Here is a 19,945-nt window from a genome sequence, read left to right as displayed (position 1 = left end):
CCTCAAGGTAAGTAAACCTTACTATTAGGTGCAGACCAATACTGAGAATTTTTCTTGAAAAATAAAAATTAAGACCACCTTTCACTTTCATGTTTTCAATCTAATGTGAGGTTAAGTTTTCTCAAGAATTACCTGAGAAGTATGGTAAATCAGCAAAGATTAAAGTAGTTCAATAATTTTCAGAAGAGAGTATTAACATACCACCCAGTTTAAAATTCTGACGGAAATGATTCTTTCCAGACATATGCTTCAAACACCCATCCTTGCTGCTAAAAAGAAGGAAGCAATTTGGACACGCAAAACACTGAATAATCTGAGGAAGAAGGCTGTTTCTATGTTCATCATCTGCAGCTTCCTAAAATACAAGGCAAAGCTGTATTACAGACAACTAAAATCAATATTCAATTTTTAAAAATCAACTTTTAAAATTTCTTATTTCTTTGGAATATTCTATATCAGGTTTTAACATGAAAACTTTTCTCCCCTGAGTGTGAACTATGGAATTTTTATCATACATGAGGTTCCATATGTGAATTGAAATTTTTTTTCTTAAAAACAAATCTTGACCATCTTTGTGACAATAAATATACATTTACTTTCTATATGTTTTTCCTTTTTTATTTTTTTTTATTTTTTTTTTTTTTTAAGATTTATTTTTTTATTTATTTATTTGTCAGAGAGAGAGAGAGAGAGAGGAGCGAGAGTGAGCACAAGCAGACAGAGTGGCAGGCAGAGGGAGAAGCAGGCTCCCTGCCGAGCAAGGAGCCCGATGTGGGACTCGATCCCAGGACGCTGGGATCATGACCTGAGCCGAAGGCAGCTGCTTAACCAACTGAGCCACCCAGGCGTCCCTGTTTTTCCTTTTTTAATATATACATCTTTACGTTCATGGATAAATGTTTTCTTCTTCTTTCTTTTTTTAAAAAAATATTTTATTTATTTATTTGACAGAGAGAGAGAGAGATCACAAGTAGGCAGAGAGGCAGGCAGAGAGAGGGGTGGGGAAGCATGCTCCTTGCCGATCAGAGAAGCCCAATGCAGGGTTCGACCCCAGGACCCTGAGCCGAAGGCAAAGGCTTAACCCCATGAGCCACCCAGGCGCACCGATAAATGTTTTCATATCACATACACTTCTTCTTCCATTTTGCTTTATTCTCTCTACAGTATAACCTATGTTTATGTATTCTTCCATAAATGTCTCCATGCTTAATAATTTACAAAAATATATAGAAATAAACATATAGGGTCTGCCATTGTTTTACCACATGTGATCATCTTATAGACTCTTCTGTCTCTTAGTTTCTCTTATTCCACAATACCTAAGGGAAATACCTAAAAATCAACTGGCATATCTCTAATTCATTCTTCTCAATGGTTGCAAACTACTTCAGTTACTAAGACTTAGTCCACCATTCATTCCAGGCTTTTCTCCCCTTGCTACTATAAACAATGGTATTGTAACCATCCTTAAATACATATCTTTATTTATAGGTGTATTTTTCTGATTATTTGGAGTGGCCCTATTGGGTTAAAAGGTTTAGTACTTGAATATTAAAGGACACCATAGGATTGTTTTTCAAAAAGGCTCTGTCAATTTACATATTCCCTAGTAGTGTGTGTGAGCCTGGCACAATAGCTACTATAGATAGTTTTTTTCTCATTTTGCAGTCTGACGGATATTGTGATACTCATTGTTACTTTAACTTTTATTTCCTACTAGTGAGTTTGAGTACTTACTTCATACAATTCTGTGGATATTCCATATTTTGTGGATTGCTTCTTCATAACCTTTTGCCTGATGTTTCAATCGTTTTTATTTTCTCCTCTTCTGGTTGACCTGTATCTTTTCTTCATTAACAAAAGTAACTGTGCCATGCACCATTTTGCAAATATTTTTCAAACATCTATTACTTTTGTATGTGGTCATTTGAAAATTTTGATGTAGCCAATAATTGAGCCACACATTGCGGGTAGAGTTTACTTAAAAAAATTTTTTTTAAATATTTTTAGTTTTGAGATAGAGGAACCTCTTAACTAAGTTTGAATACTTTTCTAGACACTAGGCTCGAAGAGTCATGTGCTCTACAGACTGAGCCAACCAGGTGCCCCAAGACTGAAAGTATTTTAAAGTATATATTTATATGCATATATATATATGTATATGTGTGTGTGCTTGTATATAAATATAATTTAACATCTTGTTAATGGTCTTTAGAATAATAGCCTTAAAAGTTGTATTGTGACTTCTTAAACTCACTATCATTAACATTAGGGATATAGAAATAGTATATATGGGATGCCTGGGTGGCTCAGTGGGTTAAGCGTCTCCCTTCAGCTCAGGTCATGATAACAGGGTCCTGGGATGGAGTCCTGCATTGGGGTCCTTGCTCAGTAGGGAGCCTGCTTCTCCCTCTGCCTGCTGCTCCCCCTGTTTGTGCTCTCTCTGACAAATAAATAAATCTTAAAAAAAAAAAAAGAAATGAATAAGAAATTTACATATATATTGAGTGCATGTGAAGCACCACATTAGGGTTCAAAATCTAATAATCCCATGAAGTACTATTTTCATTATTTACAAATGAGAAAACTAAAATTTAGTTTCCCTCCAATCAAGTAGTACCCTGGGAAGAGATAAAACTACCATTCAGACACAGCCTTATATGTTGGTTATAAATTCTTTGCTCTTTCCACTACTCCCTACACCATGCAGAAGATAACATTCAAGAAGATACTTTGCATTCCAATGAGAAGGTAAATGAGAGCACTAAAGGCATTTCCTAAACACAAATTTATACAAATGTCCCTTACTTGAAGAACATCAACAAAATAATTTTTTAGTTCAATTATGAGTCATAAATGGATTCAATATAAAGCTGATTTAAAGTGTTTGCTCAATAGAACAAGAACGTGATTCTACATAAAATTTAAATGAAATGTACCTATTGCAAAAGTATAGCATATTTCCTTGTGCAAACTAGGGGAAGGAGTGGGAAGGAGAACGTCTCATAAGTTGAAGTACTCAATTCCTTTCTACCATTATATTTCTGATTACATTAAAATAAAATACACTATATACATTTGAATACATAAAATAAGTTAAACTACAATAAGATATTATTTCATACCCACTAGGATGGCTGTTTTAAAAGTCACATTAAGTATTGTTAAGATGTGGAGAAATTAGAACCTGTTGGGTCGGTGGCTTCGGTAATGCAAGAGGAACAATAGAAATGATCATGGGGCAGCCATCTTCCAGCCCTCTCCTCCCCCCCCTTCCTTAACCCTTGACCCTCCCGCCAAAAGGATGTATGCCCAGGTCATGTTCCATAGGTAACCCAATACCTATGCAGGGAAACAGAAGTATCAGCGGCCCCCCCCCCCAATACCCTCTGATCACCAAATACCTTACCCTGTATGGATGTGAACCCATGCCCTGCCTTGGCCCGATAAAAGACCCCACCGACTCCCTCCCAGCGCGACTTCCAGGACTCCCCTCTCTGGAGTCGTGGAACCTCGCCCGAGAGTGCCCACCTCCACCCAGCGCAACTTTCCTGGCTTCCCTTCTCTTGGGCCCTGAAACTTCGCCAGAGAGTGCCTTTAATAAATCTTGCCTTGCGCCTACCTTGCCTGGTGTTGTGTTTATCTCACCTGCAAAACTTTACAGAACCCACATATATTGCTGGTAAGAAAATAAAATGGTAGTGTGTTGGATAACAACTTGGCAGTTCTTCAAACAAACATAATTACCAATGACCCCAAAACTTAAGTATTGAAGACATATGTCTACATGAAGGCCTGTGCATTTATTTTTAGCAGCATTATTCTTTTTTTAACCTTTTTTTAAACCCCCCCCTTTTTTTTTTTAAGATTTTATTTATTTATTTGACGGAGAGAGATCACAAGTAGGCAGAGAGGCAGTCAGAGAGAGAGGGAGACGGAAGCAGGCTCCCTGCTGCGCAGAGAGTCTGAGACATGGCCGGTCCCAGAACTCTGAGACCATGACCTGAGCCGAAGGCAGAGGTTCAACCCACTGGGCCGCCCAGGCACCCCTAGCATTATTCACAATAGCCCAAAAGTAGAAATAACACAAGTATCCACCAACTGATGAACTGATAAACAAGTGGCATATTTCCAAACAATGGAGGATTACTTGGAAATAAAAAGGAATGAAGTACCGAGGTATGCTACAACACAGATGAAACTTGGCACGCCTGGGTGGCTCAGTTAAGCGTCTGCCTTTGGCTCAGATCATGATCCCAGGGTCCTGGGAAAGAGCCCGCATTGCGCTCCCTGTTTGGTGGGGAGTCTGCTTCTCTCTCTGCCCCTCCCCCTGCTTGTGCTCTTACTCTCCCTTTCCCTCCCTCAAATGAATAAATATATTTTAAAAAATGGATAGGGCAAGTGGGTGGCTCAGTCTTTAAGCGTCTGCCTTCAGCTCAGGTCATGATCTGGGGGTCCTGGGATCGGATTCCGCATCTGGCTCCCTGCTCAACAGGGAGACTGTTTCTCACTCCCCTTTCTCACTGTCGCTCTCTGTCAATTAAATAAGTAAAATCTTAAAAAAAAAAAAAAAAAAAAAGGATGAACCTTGACAAAATAATGGCAAATGAAAGAATCTTCTCACGAAAGGCCACATATTCTAGGATTCCATTTCTATGAAATATCCAGAAAAGGCAAAACTATAGAGACAGATTGCCTAGGGTAGGCAGGAGGGACTAACAAAAGGGAAAAATCACTTTCAATGATAGGATGGCCCTAGGAACAGAATGAGAGGTTATACCTATTGACCCACAAGTGACACTGGGGCACACTGGAGCTTATAATACAATCTCCACCACCTCCACACCTCCACCACCACCAAAAGGGGAGGAAAGCAGGAAGCTATCTAGTGGTAGACCCATTAAATGGCTTTAATGTCAAAACCAACTAGACGCTTGTTACGCAAAGCGTGACTTAAGAACCAGCAGCACGGGCATCAACTGTAAGCTTGTTAGGTATCTTGAATCTAAGGTCCCCTCTCAGATATAGTGTAAGAACTTATATTTTAACAAGATACCAAAGCGATTCATGTGTAAAGCTTAAGCAGCACTGACTGAGACAGAAGAAACTAGAGATGAAAGGGAACGCGGAGGGTAGCAAGGCAAAAATGCAAATTGTGATCATTTCCTGCTCCTTCACTGAAGAATGCCAGCCTTACAAAATGGAATTCATAGGTATACAATCGTCTAGTGACCTCTTCTGGCTGATTTAAGATAGGCAATTATAATCTAATGCATACCAGTTTCCTTTAGAGTTCCTGTGATGGACTCTCCAAAGAATAAATAAGGAGAATTTAATAAGAGCTATGTTAGGTCCTAAGTGCTTTATATAGTGGTTTACTTTCTCTCATCATTCTTGCATGTAACTATAATGATTCCATTTTAGAGATGAAGATATGCAGATGTTGAGTAACTTCTGGAGTACATACAGCTAAGAAAAGTGACAGCAGAAACCAAAGCTTTTGTTCTAGTTTACCATCAACCTTCCCAGAAAGCTAAACATCATAAATCTACTTCCTGGAGACAAGGTAAAACAGCACGAAATGAGTAACTCCCAGGAAAAAAAAGAAACAAAATGAAATTTGGGAAAACACAAATGAAAGAATTAATTTAAAGATTAAAATACCTATTCAGATTTACTAAAGATAAAAAGATAAATATGCTCATTAAAATGAACAAAACACTAATGACCTGGAAAAGGAAAACACACCCTGAAGACTCTTGTTTTGAAAAAGGTAGAGTATTAGTGACCACCTGAAAACACCAAAAAAGATTATCTTTTTCTTTTCTCTCCTCAAACCTTTGTCACAACAATAGAAACCCCTATCATTTCTTTTGGCTTTACTTTAAGGTCTTTATTCTAAACGCCAATACCTAAGCAAAGCCTATTTTTCATCTCAAAGTTAAATTACTACAAAAGTCACCTAAACTGGTCACCTTTCTATACCTATGAATCCACCCTGAACACTGCTACCATTCTAATACCACTCCATCTCTTTGGTGTCCCTAAAAAAGGGAAGTAATTGATTTTAGAATTAAGAATCTTTCCGGCTCTATGGGGCGCCTGGGTGGCTCAGTGGGTTAAGGCCTCTGCCTTCAGCTCAGGTCATGATCCCAGGGTGCTGGGATGGAGCCCTGCATCGGGCTCTCTGCTCGGCAGGGGGCCTGCTTCCTCCTCTCTCTCTGCCTGCCTCTCTGCCTACTTGCGATCTCTGTCTGTCAAATAAATAAATAAAATCTTAAAAAAAAAAAAAGAATCTTTCTAGCTCTAAAGGTATGAAGCATTATTTTCATCATATCACTGTCCTTACAACAGTAACCTCTTGCCGATATCAGGTTACCACTTGTGTTGGGAGTCCCCTAGACCATCCCCAGGTTTGATGGCTTGCTAGGGTTCACAACACTCAGCACATAGCTGTACTCACAGCTGTGATTTATTATAGGTTTTTAGCTACCAAGATATTTAAACTGGTATTTTTTTTTAAAGATTTTATTTATTTACTTGACAGAGAGAGATACAGTGAGATAGGAACATGAGCAGAGGAACTGGGGGAGGGAAAGCAGGCTTCCTGCCAAGCGGGGAGCCCGATGCGAGGCTCGATCCCAGCACCCTGGGATCATGACCTGAGCTGAAGGCAGACGCTTAACAACTGAGCCACCCAGACACCCCAAAACTGGTTTTATTTTTAGTAACAGAAAAATTGGAACAATTAATACATCTAATAGGAAACTAAATGCACTATAATATAGTCAAACAGTAGAATGTTATTGATTTAAAATGTATGCACTGATTCAACAAATATTTAAGCATTCATGTTTATAAGATACTGCTTCTCTTATGTAAAAATTCAGACACTTTATCTTATATAAAAATATTTATAAATGTTTTTGGTGTAGTCGTAAATCATACGGTTTTCCTAAGTTTACTTTCTGCTGCTTCATTATTAGTGTACAGAAATGCAACAGACTTCTGTACATTGATTTTGTATCTTGCTACTTTACTGAATTCATTTATCAGTTCTAGCAGCTTTTGGTAGTCTTTAGGGTTTTCTGTATTCAAGTGTCATGTGATCTGCAAATCATGAAAAGTTTTATTTCTTCCTTACCAATTTGGATCCTTTTTATTTATTTTTTGTTGTTGTTGCCTAATTGCTGTGGCTAGGACTTCTGGTACTATGCAGAGTAAGTGGTCAGAGTGGACATTCTTGTCTTGCTCCTGAACTTAGGGAAAAAGCTCTCAGTTTTTCACTACTGAATATGATGTTAGCTGTGGGTTTCTCATATATGACCTTTATTAGGTTGAAGTGAAGCTCCATCTAGACCTACACCGTTAAGAGTTGTTTTTTTTTTTTTTTAAGATTTTATTTATTTATTTGACAGACAGAGATTACAAGTAGACAGAGAGAGGAAGGGAAGCAGGCTCCCCGCTGAGCAGAGAGCCCGATGTGGGGCTTGATCCCAGGACCCTGGGACCATGACCTGGGCTGAAGGCAGAGGCTTTAACCCACTGAGCCACCCAGGCGCCCCCTGTTAAGAGTTTTTATCATGAATGGATGTTGTACTGTCAAGTACTTTTTCTGCATCTACTGAAATGATCATGTTTTTAATAACTTCTCTTACTGATACGTTGATTCTTTTGCAAATATTGAACCAACTGCACCAAAAACAATAAAATACCTAGGAATAAACGTAACCAAAGAGCTGAAAGACCTGTACTCTGAAAACTATAAAACATTGATGAAAGAAATTCAAGATAATATAAAGAAATGAAGACATTACTATATGCTCATGGATTGGAAGAACAAAAATTGTTAAAATTTTCTGTACTATCCAAAGCATTCTACAAATTTAATGCAATTCCTACCAAAATAACAACAGCATTTTTCACAAAACTAGAAAAAAAAATCCTAATAATTTGTATGGAACCATAAATGACTCTGAATAGTCAAAGCACTCTTGAAAAAGAAAAGCAAAATTGGAGGTATCATAATTCCAGACTTCAAGTTATATTACAAAGGTACAGTTATCAAAACAGTGTGGTACTGGCATTAAACCAGACACATCGATCAATGGAACAGAATAGAAAATCCCAAAATAAATCCACAATTATATGGCCTTCAACAAAGGAGAAATGAATTTCCAGTGGGAAAAAGACAGTTTCTTCCAACAAATGGTGTTGGGAAAACTGGACGGCTACATGCAAAAAGAATGAAACTGGACCACTTTCTTTCACCATACATACAAATAAAATCAATATGGATTAAAGACCTAAATGTGAGGGTGGCTCAGTGGGTTAAAGCCTCTGCCTTTGCATCAGGTCATGACCCCAGCGTCCTGGGATTGAGTCCTGCATCGGGCTCTCTGCTTGGCGGGGAGCCTGCTTCCCCCTCTCTCTCCCTGCCTCTCTGCCTACTCATGATCTCTGTCTGTCAAATAAATGAATAAAATCTTTAAAAAAAAAAGAAAAAAAGAAAGACCTAAATGTGAGACCTGAAACCATAAAAATCCTTGAAGAGAGCATAGGCAGTAATCTGACATCGGCCATAGCAACATCTTTCTAGATGTATCTCCTAAGGCAAGGGAAATAAAAACAGAAATAAACTAGTGGAACTTCATCAAAATAAAGTTTCTGCACAGTGAAAGAAACAATCAACAAAACGAAAAGGCAACCTACTAAATGGGAGAAGACACTTACAAAGGGTTAGTATCCAAAAATATATAAAGAACGTATACACAACTCAATGGCCAAAAAACCAATCATCCAATTAAAAAGTGGGCAGAAAACATAAACAGACATTTCTCCAAAGAAGACATCCAGATGGTCAACAAACACATGAAAAGATGCTCAACATCACTCATCATCAGGGAAATGCAAATCAAAACTACAATGGAGATCACCTTACATCTGTCAGAATGGCTAAAATCAAAAACAAAAGAAACAACAAGTATTGGAGAGGATGTGGAAAAAAAGGAACCCTTGTGCACTGTTCATAGATATGCAAACTGGTGCAGCCACTGTGGGGAACAGCATGGAGGTTCCTCAAAAAGTTAAAAATAGAACTACCCTAAGACCCAGTAACAGCACTACTGGCTATTTACCCAAAGAATACAGAAACACTGATTCAAAGGGATACTGAACACTTATATTTATAGTAGCATTATTATAAGAGCCCAAGTATCCACTGATTGATGAATAAAGAAGATGTGGAATATAATGGAATATTACTCGGCCTTCAGAAAGGATGAAATCTTGCCATTTGTAACAACATGGATGGAGCTAGAGAGTATACTGCTGAGCAAAATAAGTCAAAGAAAGACAAATACCATATGATTTCATTCATATGCGGAATTTAAGAAACAAAACAAATGAGCAAAGGGAAAAAGAGCATGAAACCAAGAGAGAACAAACTGTTGGTTACCAGAGGGGAGGTGGGTCTGGAGATGGGTAAAATAGGTGATGAGGATTAAAGAGTGGATGTGTCATGACAGCACCGAGTGATTAAAATAAAAACTTAAAAAATTTTTTTCCACAGTGAACATATTAACAATTAACATTCTGTAATGTTAATAAGTCATTAAAGATATTTCAAATATGGTAAACAGTTATTACAGAACTGTATATTATAGAGATTTGCATATGCCATGAATCAACTTGTATCCCTTGAGATATAATACTTAGTGAAAGTTACATAAAAGAGCCTTTTTTAAAATACTAGAGTTCTTAATACTACCATTTATAAAAGAATTATTATTTACTACATGGCTCTAACATTTCAACAGGCAGTGAGAGGCAGAGGACTTAATATCAAGGTTCTAGTTCTCATTATGAGCATTTTGAACAAGGTTAATTCCACAGAGCAACTCCATCAAGGGAAGGGTTTCTATGATAATCTTTAGGACTGCTGGTATTCACTAACCAAGTTTACCTGCCCACAAACATTTAATGTTCCAAATCATTTTATTCTCCTTAAACAATCATAATTTTGAACCTTATATGTATCATTGGTTATTTGTGATTATAGGTGACTGTAGGTGATTAAAAGCAGCAAGGAAACACCTATATCAAATCCCATGGTTCTCTAGAAAAAAAAATAGCTACTCTTAATTTAGGACATGCTCTTCTTACCTTAGCAAAGAGGTGATCCCTATATTGCTGTTGAGTAACAAAATTTTTGTAACATACTACACAAGCAAAGGAATTGATGAATGGTCCATGTAATGTAATTGTTGGATCACATGGAGAGTGATCAAACCTACTCAGCAAAAGAGAGATAACATTAGAAAAGTCCACATTTTAGGAACTTAATTTTTAAGCATTTATTCAATTGTATACTCACACACACACACACACACACACTCAGAAATTTATACTTTTCTACTGAAATATCAAATAATGTTCTTCATCTTCAAGAAATAATAAATGGCTCCTTGATACCATGTAATTCCTTCAAACAGTGATCAATAGTTAGCTCAAGATTTCATAAAAGTACCCAACATCCAATAAAATGGATGAAATAAATAAAATGTACCCAAGATCCAATCAAATGGTGAAATTCCAGTTTGAAAATTATAGAGCCATCACCTTTTCCTTTTTACCTTATTTACCACAAAATTCACAAATAGTTGTAAATGAACCAATGGAATAATAATCTCTTGTCAAGATTTCTGGAACACACCTGTTTCTTAAAAATGGCTTTTAATCTCTTTAATGTTCATTTTAATCATTTAGTAAGTATGTGCCATTTTACAATTGAAGACTTTTAAAAATACTTTAGATACAGTATGCTACTCAGTTATTTGCAGAATGCTGAAGCTCTCTCTAGGAGCCTTTACAGTACTTTAATGTGTAAGTAGGGTGAGATGGCCGGAAATGGTAATGGCTAAGAGCCCCCAAGCTCCCAACTCCCATCTTTAAACTATCTGAAAGAGAAAATATGAAGGTAAAAATGTTTAATGCCTTTAATATTGCCTTCCCTTGATATTTACTTTTTCAAGCTCTACTATTCAAAAATTCAGTAAATTAGTAAGGTGGTTTCATAAATGGAATTAGTTATGAATTTTGCTACCTTTGGTTTGCCTTTAACATTTGTTTTGTAATACCGTATTAGCTTTCTTCAGGCTAGATCAAATATCTCTAAGTGCTTTATGTCTCTTGAAATTTATGGGGTGGATTTCTCTAAAACTGATTCAACTGCGTATCAGTGTAAAAAATATGTTCAGAATTTTATGAGACATATTAAGAATAAATACATATTTAAAGTCTACATGCCTTGAAAGACAGAATATCACTAGAAAAAAATCTGACTTTAAACCTTATAGGAAACTTAACTGTATCATAAAAGCACAAAACAATTTGAGTTTGGAATATAAAGCTATGATCACAATGGCACAGGTGTATAATGCTTTCATTTTATGCAATCACTTTGTAACTCATTTGTTCTTCAGCATCCACTATTCTATCATACTCACCTTTTCAAATGTCCTAAGAGAAGGTGCCCGTTATCAAATTCCTTGTTACAGTGCATTATGGGACATAAAATTGGTTTTGCAGACACCCGCATTTGGCCTCCTCTTCGGAATGAACTTTTTGTTCCAGAATTAATTGTTCCTGTTTTGAGTCCTGTATCATTGGAATACAAATTCTTATGTTCCTACTTCAGATATTTGTACTTTTGGACTGGTAATCAAAATCATGACAAAACAGGGGTGCCTGGGTGGCTCAGTCACTCAGCATCTGCCTTCGGCTCGGGTTGTGATCCCAGGGTCCTGGGATCGAGCCCCCCCATCAGGCTCCCAGCTGGGCGGGAAACCTGCTTCTCCCTCTCCCACTTCCCCTGCTTGTGTTCCCTCTCTTGCTGTGTCTCTGTCAAATAAATACATAAATTTTTTTTTTAAAGATTTTATTTATTTATTTGACAGAGAGAGATAACAAGTAGGCAGAGAGGCAGGCAGAGAGAGAGAGGGAAGCAGGCTCCCTGCTGAGCAGAGAGCCCGATGCGGGACTCGATCCCAGGACCCTGAGATCATGACCCCAGCCGAAGGCAGCGGCTTAACCCACTGAGCCACCCAGGCGCCCCAATACATAAATTCTTAAAAAAAATTATGACAAAACAAAAAAATTATGATACAGCATCAACTGGGTGATTCTAATTGCAATTAAGTGTTTTCTTCCTTTCTTATAAAAGATATTATCACCTAAAAATAAACAGGTGTTTGGGACAAGTAAAGCTGTTAACACTTTTTAAGATTTTTTTTTTTTTTTTTTTTTTGAGAGGAAGAAAGAGAGAGGAGAGCGCGCTCTAGTGAGCTGGGGAGGTCGGGGGGAAGTAAGTGGTTGGAGAGGAAGAGCAAGAGAATCTTTTTTTTTTTTTTTAATTTATTTATTTGACAGAGATCACAAGAAAGCTGTTAACATCTTTAAGTAACATTCTCTTGAGAGAAAAAAAATGTGTTTCTTTAAGTTCAATAGCTAACAAATGTCAAAGATCAAATACTGATTAGAAAATCAGTTGCTCTACAGAATCACTACCTCCCTTTTCATTTATATAAACTGGTAAATATCTTCTCATTCTTTTTTCTCTTTTAACTATCTTAAACATATTAGAAAGTTTAGCTATATTATAAAAGATCTGAGTTCTCTGAAAATCGTTAAAAAATGCAACTAGGAAGGGGGGGGAAGAGTGGAGAGTTCAGGGAGGCAAGGAGAGTAAGAGTGGTACTTTCTGAAAAAACCAGGCGTTAATCAATTAGTTCCAACCCAACTTGGATATCAAGTAATGCAGGTCTCAGCAATAAATTTATAGAACACAAACCAGAGATTTACTTATTGTTATCTTTCTCTTTTCTACTTATTCTATTTTACCCCTTTTCTTTTTCTCCTTTCAAAGTCTGCCCATCACTACTTTTTCTTTTTCTTCTCCCTTGTTTAAGAAAGCAAACTCTGCACCTACCATAGGGCTGTACAACCCTAAGATCAAGAGTCACATGCTCTATGGAATAAGCCAGCCAGGCACCTCTTTCACTAGTTTTTCTTAATTAATCTCTCTTTATCCTGGTCCATTCTTCATCCCCTTAATTTCTTTATAGTCTTCATCTTACAGTGACACAACTCTCTGGCCAAATTTTGTTCCAGAGAAACTCCTACGCATGATATATGATGGAAAAATTACAGTTACATTATATAAACCATGAAATGTAAAACTGCCAGGATTCTGTTTATCAGGCAGTTATATACAGACAGTTTGATTACTGACTCCACTGTATTATTATTTCTTGTGGATTATTTCAAATCCCTTGAATATTTCATACAACAGAAAACTGGGTATTTATCTTTACGGCAGTTTCTACAAAGCCCCTAAGGATTTAAATAGGATGGATCATTATTCCTTTAACATCATCTAATTTTAAGATCTTCAAGTGGTTATTATATAAATTTAAGGTTTCAGCTGTTTTTCTGCCATTTTAGTTCTAGGCTGGGGGTGGGGTAGGGGTGGGGAACGCCTCCACTCCATTAAAAGCCGCCAAAATGCTTATAAATATGTTCTGCCAACAAACAATGAACAGCATAGCATTAATCATTTTTTTTAAAAGACTTTATTTATTTATTTGACAGACAGAGATGACAAGCAGGCAGAGAGGCAGGCAGAGAGAGAGAGGGGGGAAGCAGGCTCCCTGCAGAGCAGAAAGCCCGATGTAGGGCTCGATCCCAGGACCCTGGGATCATGACCTGAGCTGAAGGCAGAGGCTTTAACCCACTGAGCCACCCAGGCACCCCGCATTAATCACATTTTAATATTAAAGAGGCATTAAATGACAATACACCTTTTTTGTCCTTAATTTTTTAATGTAGTCAGAATTATGACAATTTTCTTTACTGTTCATTTACATTCTAGCTATTGCCCATTAAGATTTTCGTTTGGCCAAATAGAGGCTCTAGATAAAAATAAAATTGGAGAAAACAATCAAATGAAAGAAAATAACCTTTACCCATGGAAAGGCAAAATACAGAGATTTAAATAGCCCGTTTCCTTAAATAGTATAGAGAGTGCTGTTTTTAAGTTACTAAATATTCAAATGTATGCAAACTGGCCTAAATATAAAGGTCTACAAAGGATGAATTTCAGGGGCGCCTGGGTGGCTCAGTGGGTTAAGCCTCTGCCTTTGGTTCAGGTCATGATCTCAGGGTCCTGGGATGGAGCTCCGCATCAGGCTCTCTCTCTGCTGCCTACTTGTGATCTCTCTATCTCTGTCGAATAAATAAATAAATAAATAATCTTAAAAAAAAAAAAAAAGATAAATTTCAGTAGCATAATTATAAATAAAGTACTTCTAACCAAAGAGCTGAATCACAATACTGGATAGATTAAAAAGGTCCCTTAATGCTACTTGGAAGTAGAACCTCACTTTTTATAATTGAAGAGAACAATGGCTCATCTGTTTCCCCAGCTATACCTTATTCAAACAACCCAGCACTCTCTAAAACTAATTTATGGAATAGAACCATACCAAATATAGCCCAATATTAAAGCAGCTATTCTAGCAATAGATCCTAAACTTCAGTTTTATAGTGTTGTTGCAGGGAACAAGCAAAAAACTAAAACAATCACATAAAAAGAGCATAGTAGATACCTTAACTTCAGGCTCAAGCTTATCAGCCACCAACGAATCAGGTGTGTCCTGAAGATATATAAAATACCGGATTTTGTCAAGAATCATAAAGACAGGGGTGGCTCAGTTGGTTAAGCATCTGCCTTTGGCTCAGGTCAGGATCTCAGAGGCTCGAGCTAGGATAGAGCCCTGCATGGGGCTCCCTGCTCAGCAGGGAGTCTGCTTCTCCCTCTCCCTCTCCCTCTGTGCCCTTTCCCTCCCTCTCAAATAAAAATAATAACACTAAAAAAAAAAGAAATCATAAAGACTAGCTAAATGAGTCATTTGTTCCAACTTGACCAGACAAATCATAAACAGATGCTCATGAATTCATTTTACAGTGATTAAAATATTTTGCCAATCTGGAGGCCAAGGATCAGGCCCAAGGGGTCTAGACAGGACTTAAAGGTATTAGAGTCACATGAGATAAACTATTTGTAGAAGAGATCTTAGAGCTCATAAAGTCTTACAATTCTACTCCATTTTCCTATCAAAATTACCTAGGAATCTTCCCAAAACTACAGATACCCTAGAACTATTCCTGGAGATGAGGCCCAGGTATATATTTAAAAGCTCCCACGTGATTCTGATGCAGCTGAATTAAGTCATTAACTTCTACTGAGAACAGAAGGCATCTCAAGAAGGAGTTTTCTTTTAAATATGAGCCTTAACAAGAACACCTGAGGAGACAAAACCATTTACCATAATTTCTAAGTACCTTTAGCTAAAGTAGATCTCAAATGCCAAACAATTCTTTTGATTAGTTGAATGACAGTTACATTTGGAACCCAAGTTCTAGGCTTCTTTTCTGTGTTCGTACATAAATGTTTACAGCCCATCTTGGGTAATATTCAAACATTTATTGAGTATCTCTAAGCTGAGCACTCTTCTTAGGCACTTACACAAAAAAAGGATTAAAAAACCTTGGTCTCTGTCTCCACAGAGTATGTAGTCTGCAGAGACATACAAACCTATTAATCCAACATAACGGGAAAAACTGTGTCACAGAACTTGGGAATTATCTTATCAGTGGTAATTAGACTCAAAGAAAAGCCCTCTGAAAACTTTATTTATTTAATTATTTTAAGATTTTATTTATTTGACAGAGAGAGGCACAGTGAGAGAGGAAACACAAGCAGGAACAGTGGGAGAGGGAGAAGCAGGCTTCCCACTGATCAGGGAGCCCGATATAGGGCTCGATCCCAGGACCCTGGGATCATGACCTGCGCCGAAGGCAGAGGCTTACCCCACTGAGCCACCCAGGTGCCCCTGAAAACTATATTTTTAAAGATTTACTTATTCATTTGCAAGAGAGAGAATACAATTTGGGGGAGGGGCAGAGGGAGAGAGAAGTCTCAAGCAGACTTCCTGCTGGGCATGAAGCCTGATGCGAAGCTTGATCCTGGGACCCAGACCTGAACTGAAATCAAGAGTCAGATGCTTTAACCAACAGAGCTACCCAGGTGCCCCTGAAAACTAGCTTTAAAACAACAAGCTATCTATTCAAGTTCAGCAACGCTTGGGCAGATATTTCTAATGACTTTTCGCAATTAAATGTTCTGCTGGATTAAGTCCTCAGCTAAGGCTTCTGTGGATATCCTAAGCCTTTTAAATGCTCAGGGTTTCTTTCTTGTACAAGATAGGCAAGAAAAGTTGCCATGGTAGGAGTGTCCTACTGGCTCTTGAAAATTCCAACAAACCAACAAAAAAATTCCACCAAATTATCTGGCGGGGGTAAAATGTTCCATAGTGACTCTTTTGGGAATCTCAGGTCTGCAGAGTTACTGAAGAAGCTACCCAATGCTTTAGACACCTCCATGTGGACATGTCCTTATAAAATATCTACACAGGCTATACTGATAAATAAGTAAACACTAATCCTTTAGATCTCAGCTTAAATTCCATTTCATTAGAGCAGCTTTCCTGACCGAAAATAAACCCAAAGATACATGCACTATTTTATGAAATAACACGAATAAATTAAGAGCAACATCTAACGAGGTTATCAAGGATGATTATAGGTCATCAAGGATGACCTATTATATTTAAAATATACTTCTGTCAATGTGGGAAGACAACTGATAAAGTAGGCCATTACTAAGTATCACTGAAACTAAATTTCAATACTTTATATACTTATTAGCAACTGAATAATACAGATGTAACCCCTTAAGGCTTTAGAGAAGCTCAGTAACCTTAGTGTTCCACTCTCATCTCTAAAGAGTACCTGGCATTTTTAGCCACTGGTCCACACACAGTCTTGCTGCTTCTGTATCAGAATGTCCTCGAATAAATTCCAATTCTTGTAACCCATGAGCATGCTGAAAATCGATTTTTTCCTAAAGGTATTAAGAAGAAAATCAATTAACCTATGATTACTAACCTGGTTTCCTTGAGAAAAGGATTTTAACACATCAGCGATCAGAAAATATTGATTATCCTTTATGCCTGTAACTCCAAATCTAGACATCTATCCCAAATAGATAAGTCAAAAAAAAAGTTCATACTCTGAAATGTTGATCTCAATGTAATCCATATTTGCACAAAGTTCACTATAACTACATCTCCAACAATAGGGTACTGTTTAATTATGGCATATACATTTCATGAAGTCAATTAGAAACACTAACCAAACTTTCAATGAAGCAGAAATATATTTTTTGTATCAAGTAGGTCACCAAATAGTATTAAACAAATGAGGCCAAATATAAATAAAGATTTATTTCAAGCTACATGTGACTGTATCTGCAGAGAGGGAACAAAGGGTGAAAATACAAAAAACATCAATGACTATCTCTGGGAATAAAAATATGAATGATGATTTTCATTTTTAAACTTTTATACATTCTTTTCAAAGTTTCCACATACAGTATGAAGTATACAGAAGCCTATTAAATATTTGTTCAGTGAATAGTATTAATAAGAGCAGATTTCATTAGTACTTAGTATGGGCTGGTATAAAGCATTTATCACCATCTAGATCTAGGGTTAGGGTTGGCCAACTTTTTCCACAAAGGGTCAGTCAACAAATATTTTAGGTTTTGCAGCTCAACTCTACTGCAACTACTCAACTCTGCATGAAAGCAGCCACAGATAACATGTAAACAAATGGGCATTGCTATGTTCCAATAAAATTTTATTTACAAAAACAGCCAGTAGGCCAATGCCAACCTTGAAACTAGACTTATGCTTTAGACTGTTAAAGTCTTTAAGTTCTTCTATATATTATTTATAAATCTATTTGCATAATCTCTAATCATGTTGTATCTAACAATTAATACTTATTAACCCCTTACCCCGTGCCAGACATGATTCTAAAACCATTTTAGATTTCATTCTTAAATAACTTTATGAAATAGGTACTATTGTTGTTTGCATTTTAGGATGGGAAAACTGAGGTACAGCAAGGTCAAATAAATTGTCTAAGGATAAATAAAAATGTCAAGATTTCGACTCTCACAACTTGATTCTAGAATCCATGCACTTAACCAGTACACCATATTGCACCTCAATAAGATTTTGTTCTTAAAAGAAATCACAGTCACAAATTCTAGATTTGCAAGATATAGGCCAGGATAATGAACGGCCTAGTTAGCAATGCAACAGGGTCTTCTATTAGAAATGGTAAGGAGGGGAACAGGGAGGTTTTAAGATTTCAATCCGAAATAAATATACACAATGTTGTTCAAAGTACAGCCATAGAATACTCATTCTCAAAAATGTTAACAAGCATTATATATATTTTAAAAATTCTCTATAACCAAATTAAGTATATAAATACTGGTTTTAATACAAAATTTAAAAAGTTCCTTTAGTGCAAGACTTCCAAAGCCTTGGAGTGTTAATGTGCATATGATAAATATGCAGTATCTCAACAAATTATCAAATACTTTTTTTATTCAAAGCACATCCTACAGTAGTGTCCCAAATAACATGTTTGGAGAACAAAGCTAGTTTATCCAAAGAAAGCAATATGACAAGAATCTGGTAGACTCTAAAGACATTTTCTAATGTACAAAATTAAACCACTTATCAAAGTTACTTACAAAATCTATCACAATCAATTTTTTTTTAAAAAAAGATTTTATTTATCTATTTGACTGCGAGAGACAGTGAGAGTGGGAACAAAAGCAGGAGTGGGAAAGGAAGAAGCAGGCTTCCCACCGAGTAGGGAGCCTGATGTGGGGCTTGGTCCGGGACCCTGGGATCATGACCTGAGCTGAAGGCAGACCCTTGACAACTAAGCCATCCAGGCCCCCCCCGCAATAAAAACTCTTAAATTAATATAATTAAGATCAAATACTATTCCATGCCAGCTAATAGCTTATTTATTTTAAAGAACTGCCAAAAATTAAAAATAAAGTTTTTTTTTTTAAAGGTTTTTATTTATTTGACACAGAGATAGAGAGTACAAGTAGGCAGAGCAACAGGCAGAGGGAGAGGAAGAAGCAGGCTCTCCGCTGAGCAGGGAGCCTGATGTAGGGCTCGATCCCAGGACCCTGGGATCATGACCTGAACTGAAGGAAGCAGCTTAACCTACTGAGCCACCCAGGTGCCCCAATAAACAGGTTTTAAAAAATGTTCTCTGGCATTTTTTACAACAGAATTTGAACTCTGTGCCCATAATAGTCAATGCTCAAAAAACATTTATTGGCTGAAGTCATCCCCAAATTAGCCACCCTTTTCCTTTGTGACATGAAGGTTCTTCCACAAACATGAGGTATATAACCCTTCTTGCAAGTCATCTTAACTCCTAGAGTATCAATAAGCAAAGCTGGTAGCTGGTCAACTAGTCAACACAACATTATCTCTGAAAGTGATTTATCCAGTGAAGAGGAGTTTTGTTGTTGTTTGTTTGTTTAATTTTAAGTAGGCTCTGTACCCAACATGGGGCTTGAACTCATGACCCTGAGATCAAGAGTCGCATGCTCTACTGACAAGCCAGCCAGGTGCCCCATATCCAATGAAGATTTTAATAAATTCTCTTTCTTTCATTAAAACCACTGCATCACAGAAGATACAAAATTCACCTTAACAGTAATACATCAATAATTCACAAAGGCCTAAGAATAGTTGGAAGATATTTTCTACTATCCAGTTTTAGTCAGAGTCATCAGCCATTAGAATTCCTCAACAATCATTTTTATTTTAGTTTCATTATCTTCCTTTCTGGATAGTTTGTTTCATTTTTCTTTTCTGTCATCTAGTTTTAAAAAACAAGTTATCCATACAGGAAACCAAATTTAAAAAAATCATGAATG

General features: G+C 37.0%; 1 protein-coding gene across 3 annotated transcripts in view; it reads right to left on the bottom strand.

The window, feature by feature from the left end:
* ZNF451 (zinc finger protein 451) overlaps positions 1 to 19,945 on the bottom strand; it is a 147,049-nt gene that overhangs the window by 33,577 nt on the left and 93,527 nt on the right. For all 3 annotated transcript variants that reach the window (XM_080807264.1, XM_080807263.1, XM_080807265.1), the window contains exons 5-8: positions 16,912 to 17,023; positions 11,508 to 11,658; positions 10,165 to 10,291; positions 202 to 355 (exon numbers count right to left, since the gene is read on the bottom strand). In XM_080807264.1, coding sequence (XP_080663390.1) covers positions 202 to 355; positions 10,165 to 10,291; positions 11,508 to 11,658; positions 16,912 to 17,023 — 544 coding nt within the window. The remainder of the gene's footprint in view (positions 1 to 201; positions 356 to 10,164; positions 10,292 to 11,507; positions 11,659 to 16,911; positions 17,024 to 19,945) is intronic.

This window comes from Martes martes (genome assembly GCF_963455335.1).
Source record: "Martes martes genome assembly, chromosome: 6".
NCBI lineage: Eukaryota > Metazoa > Chordata > Mammalia > Carnivora > Mustelidae > Martes > Martes martes.
Note: the sequence above shows the minus strand (reverse complement) of the source record. Positions and strands in the feature narration are given on the sequence as shown.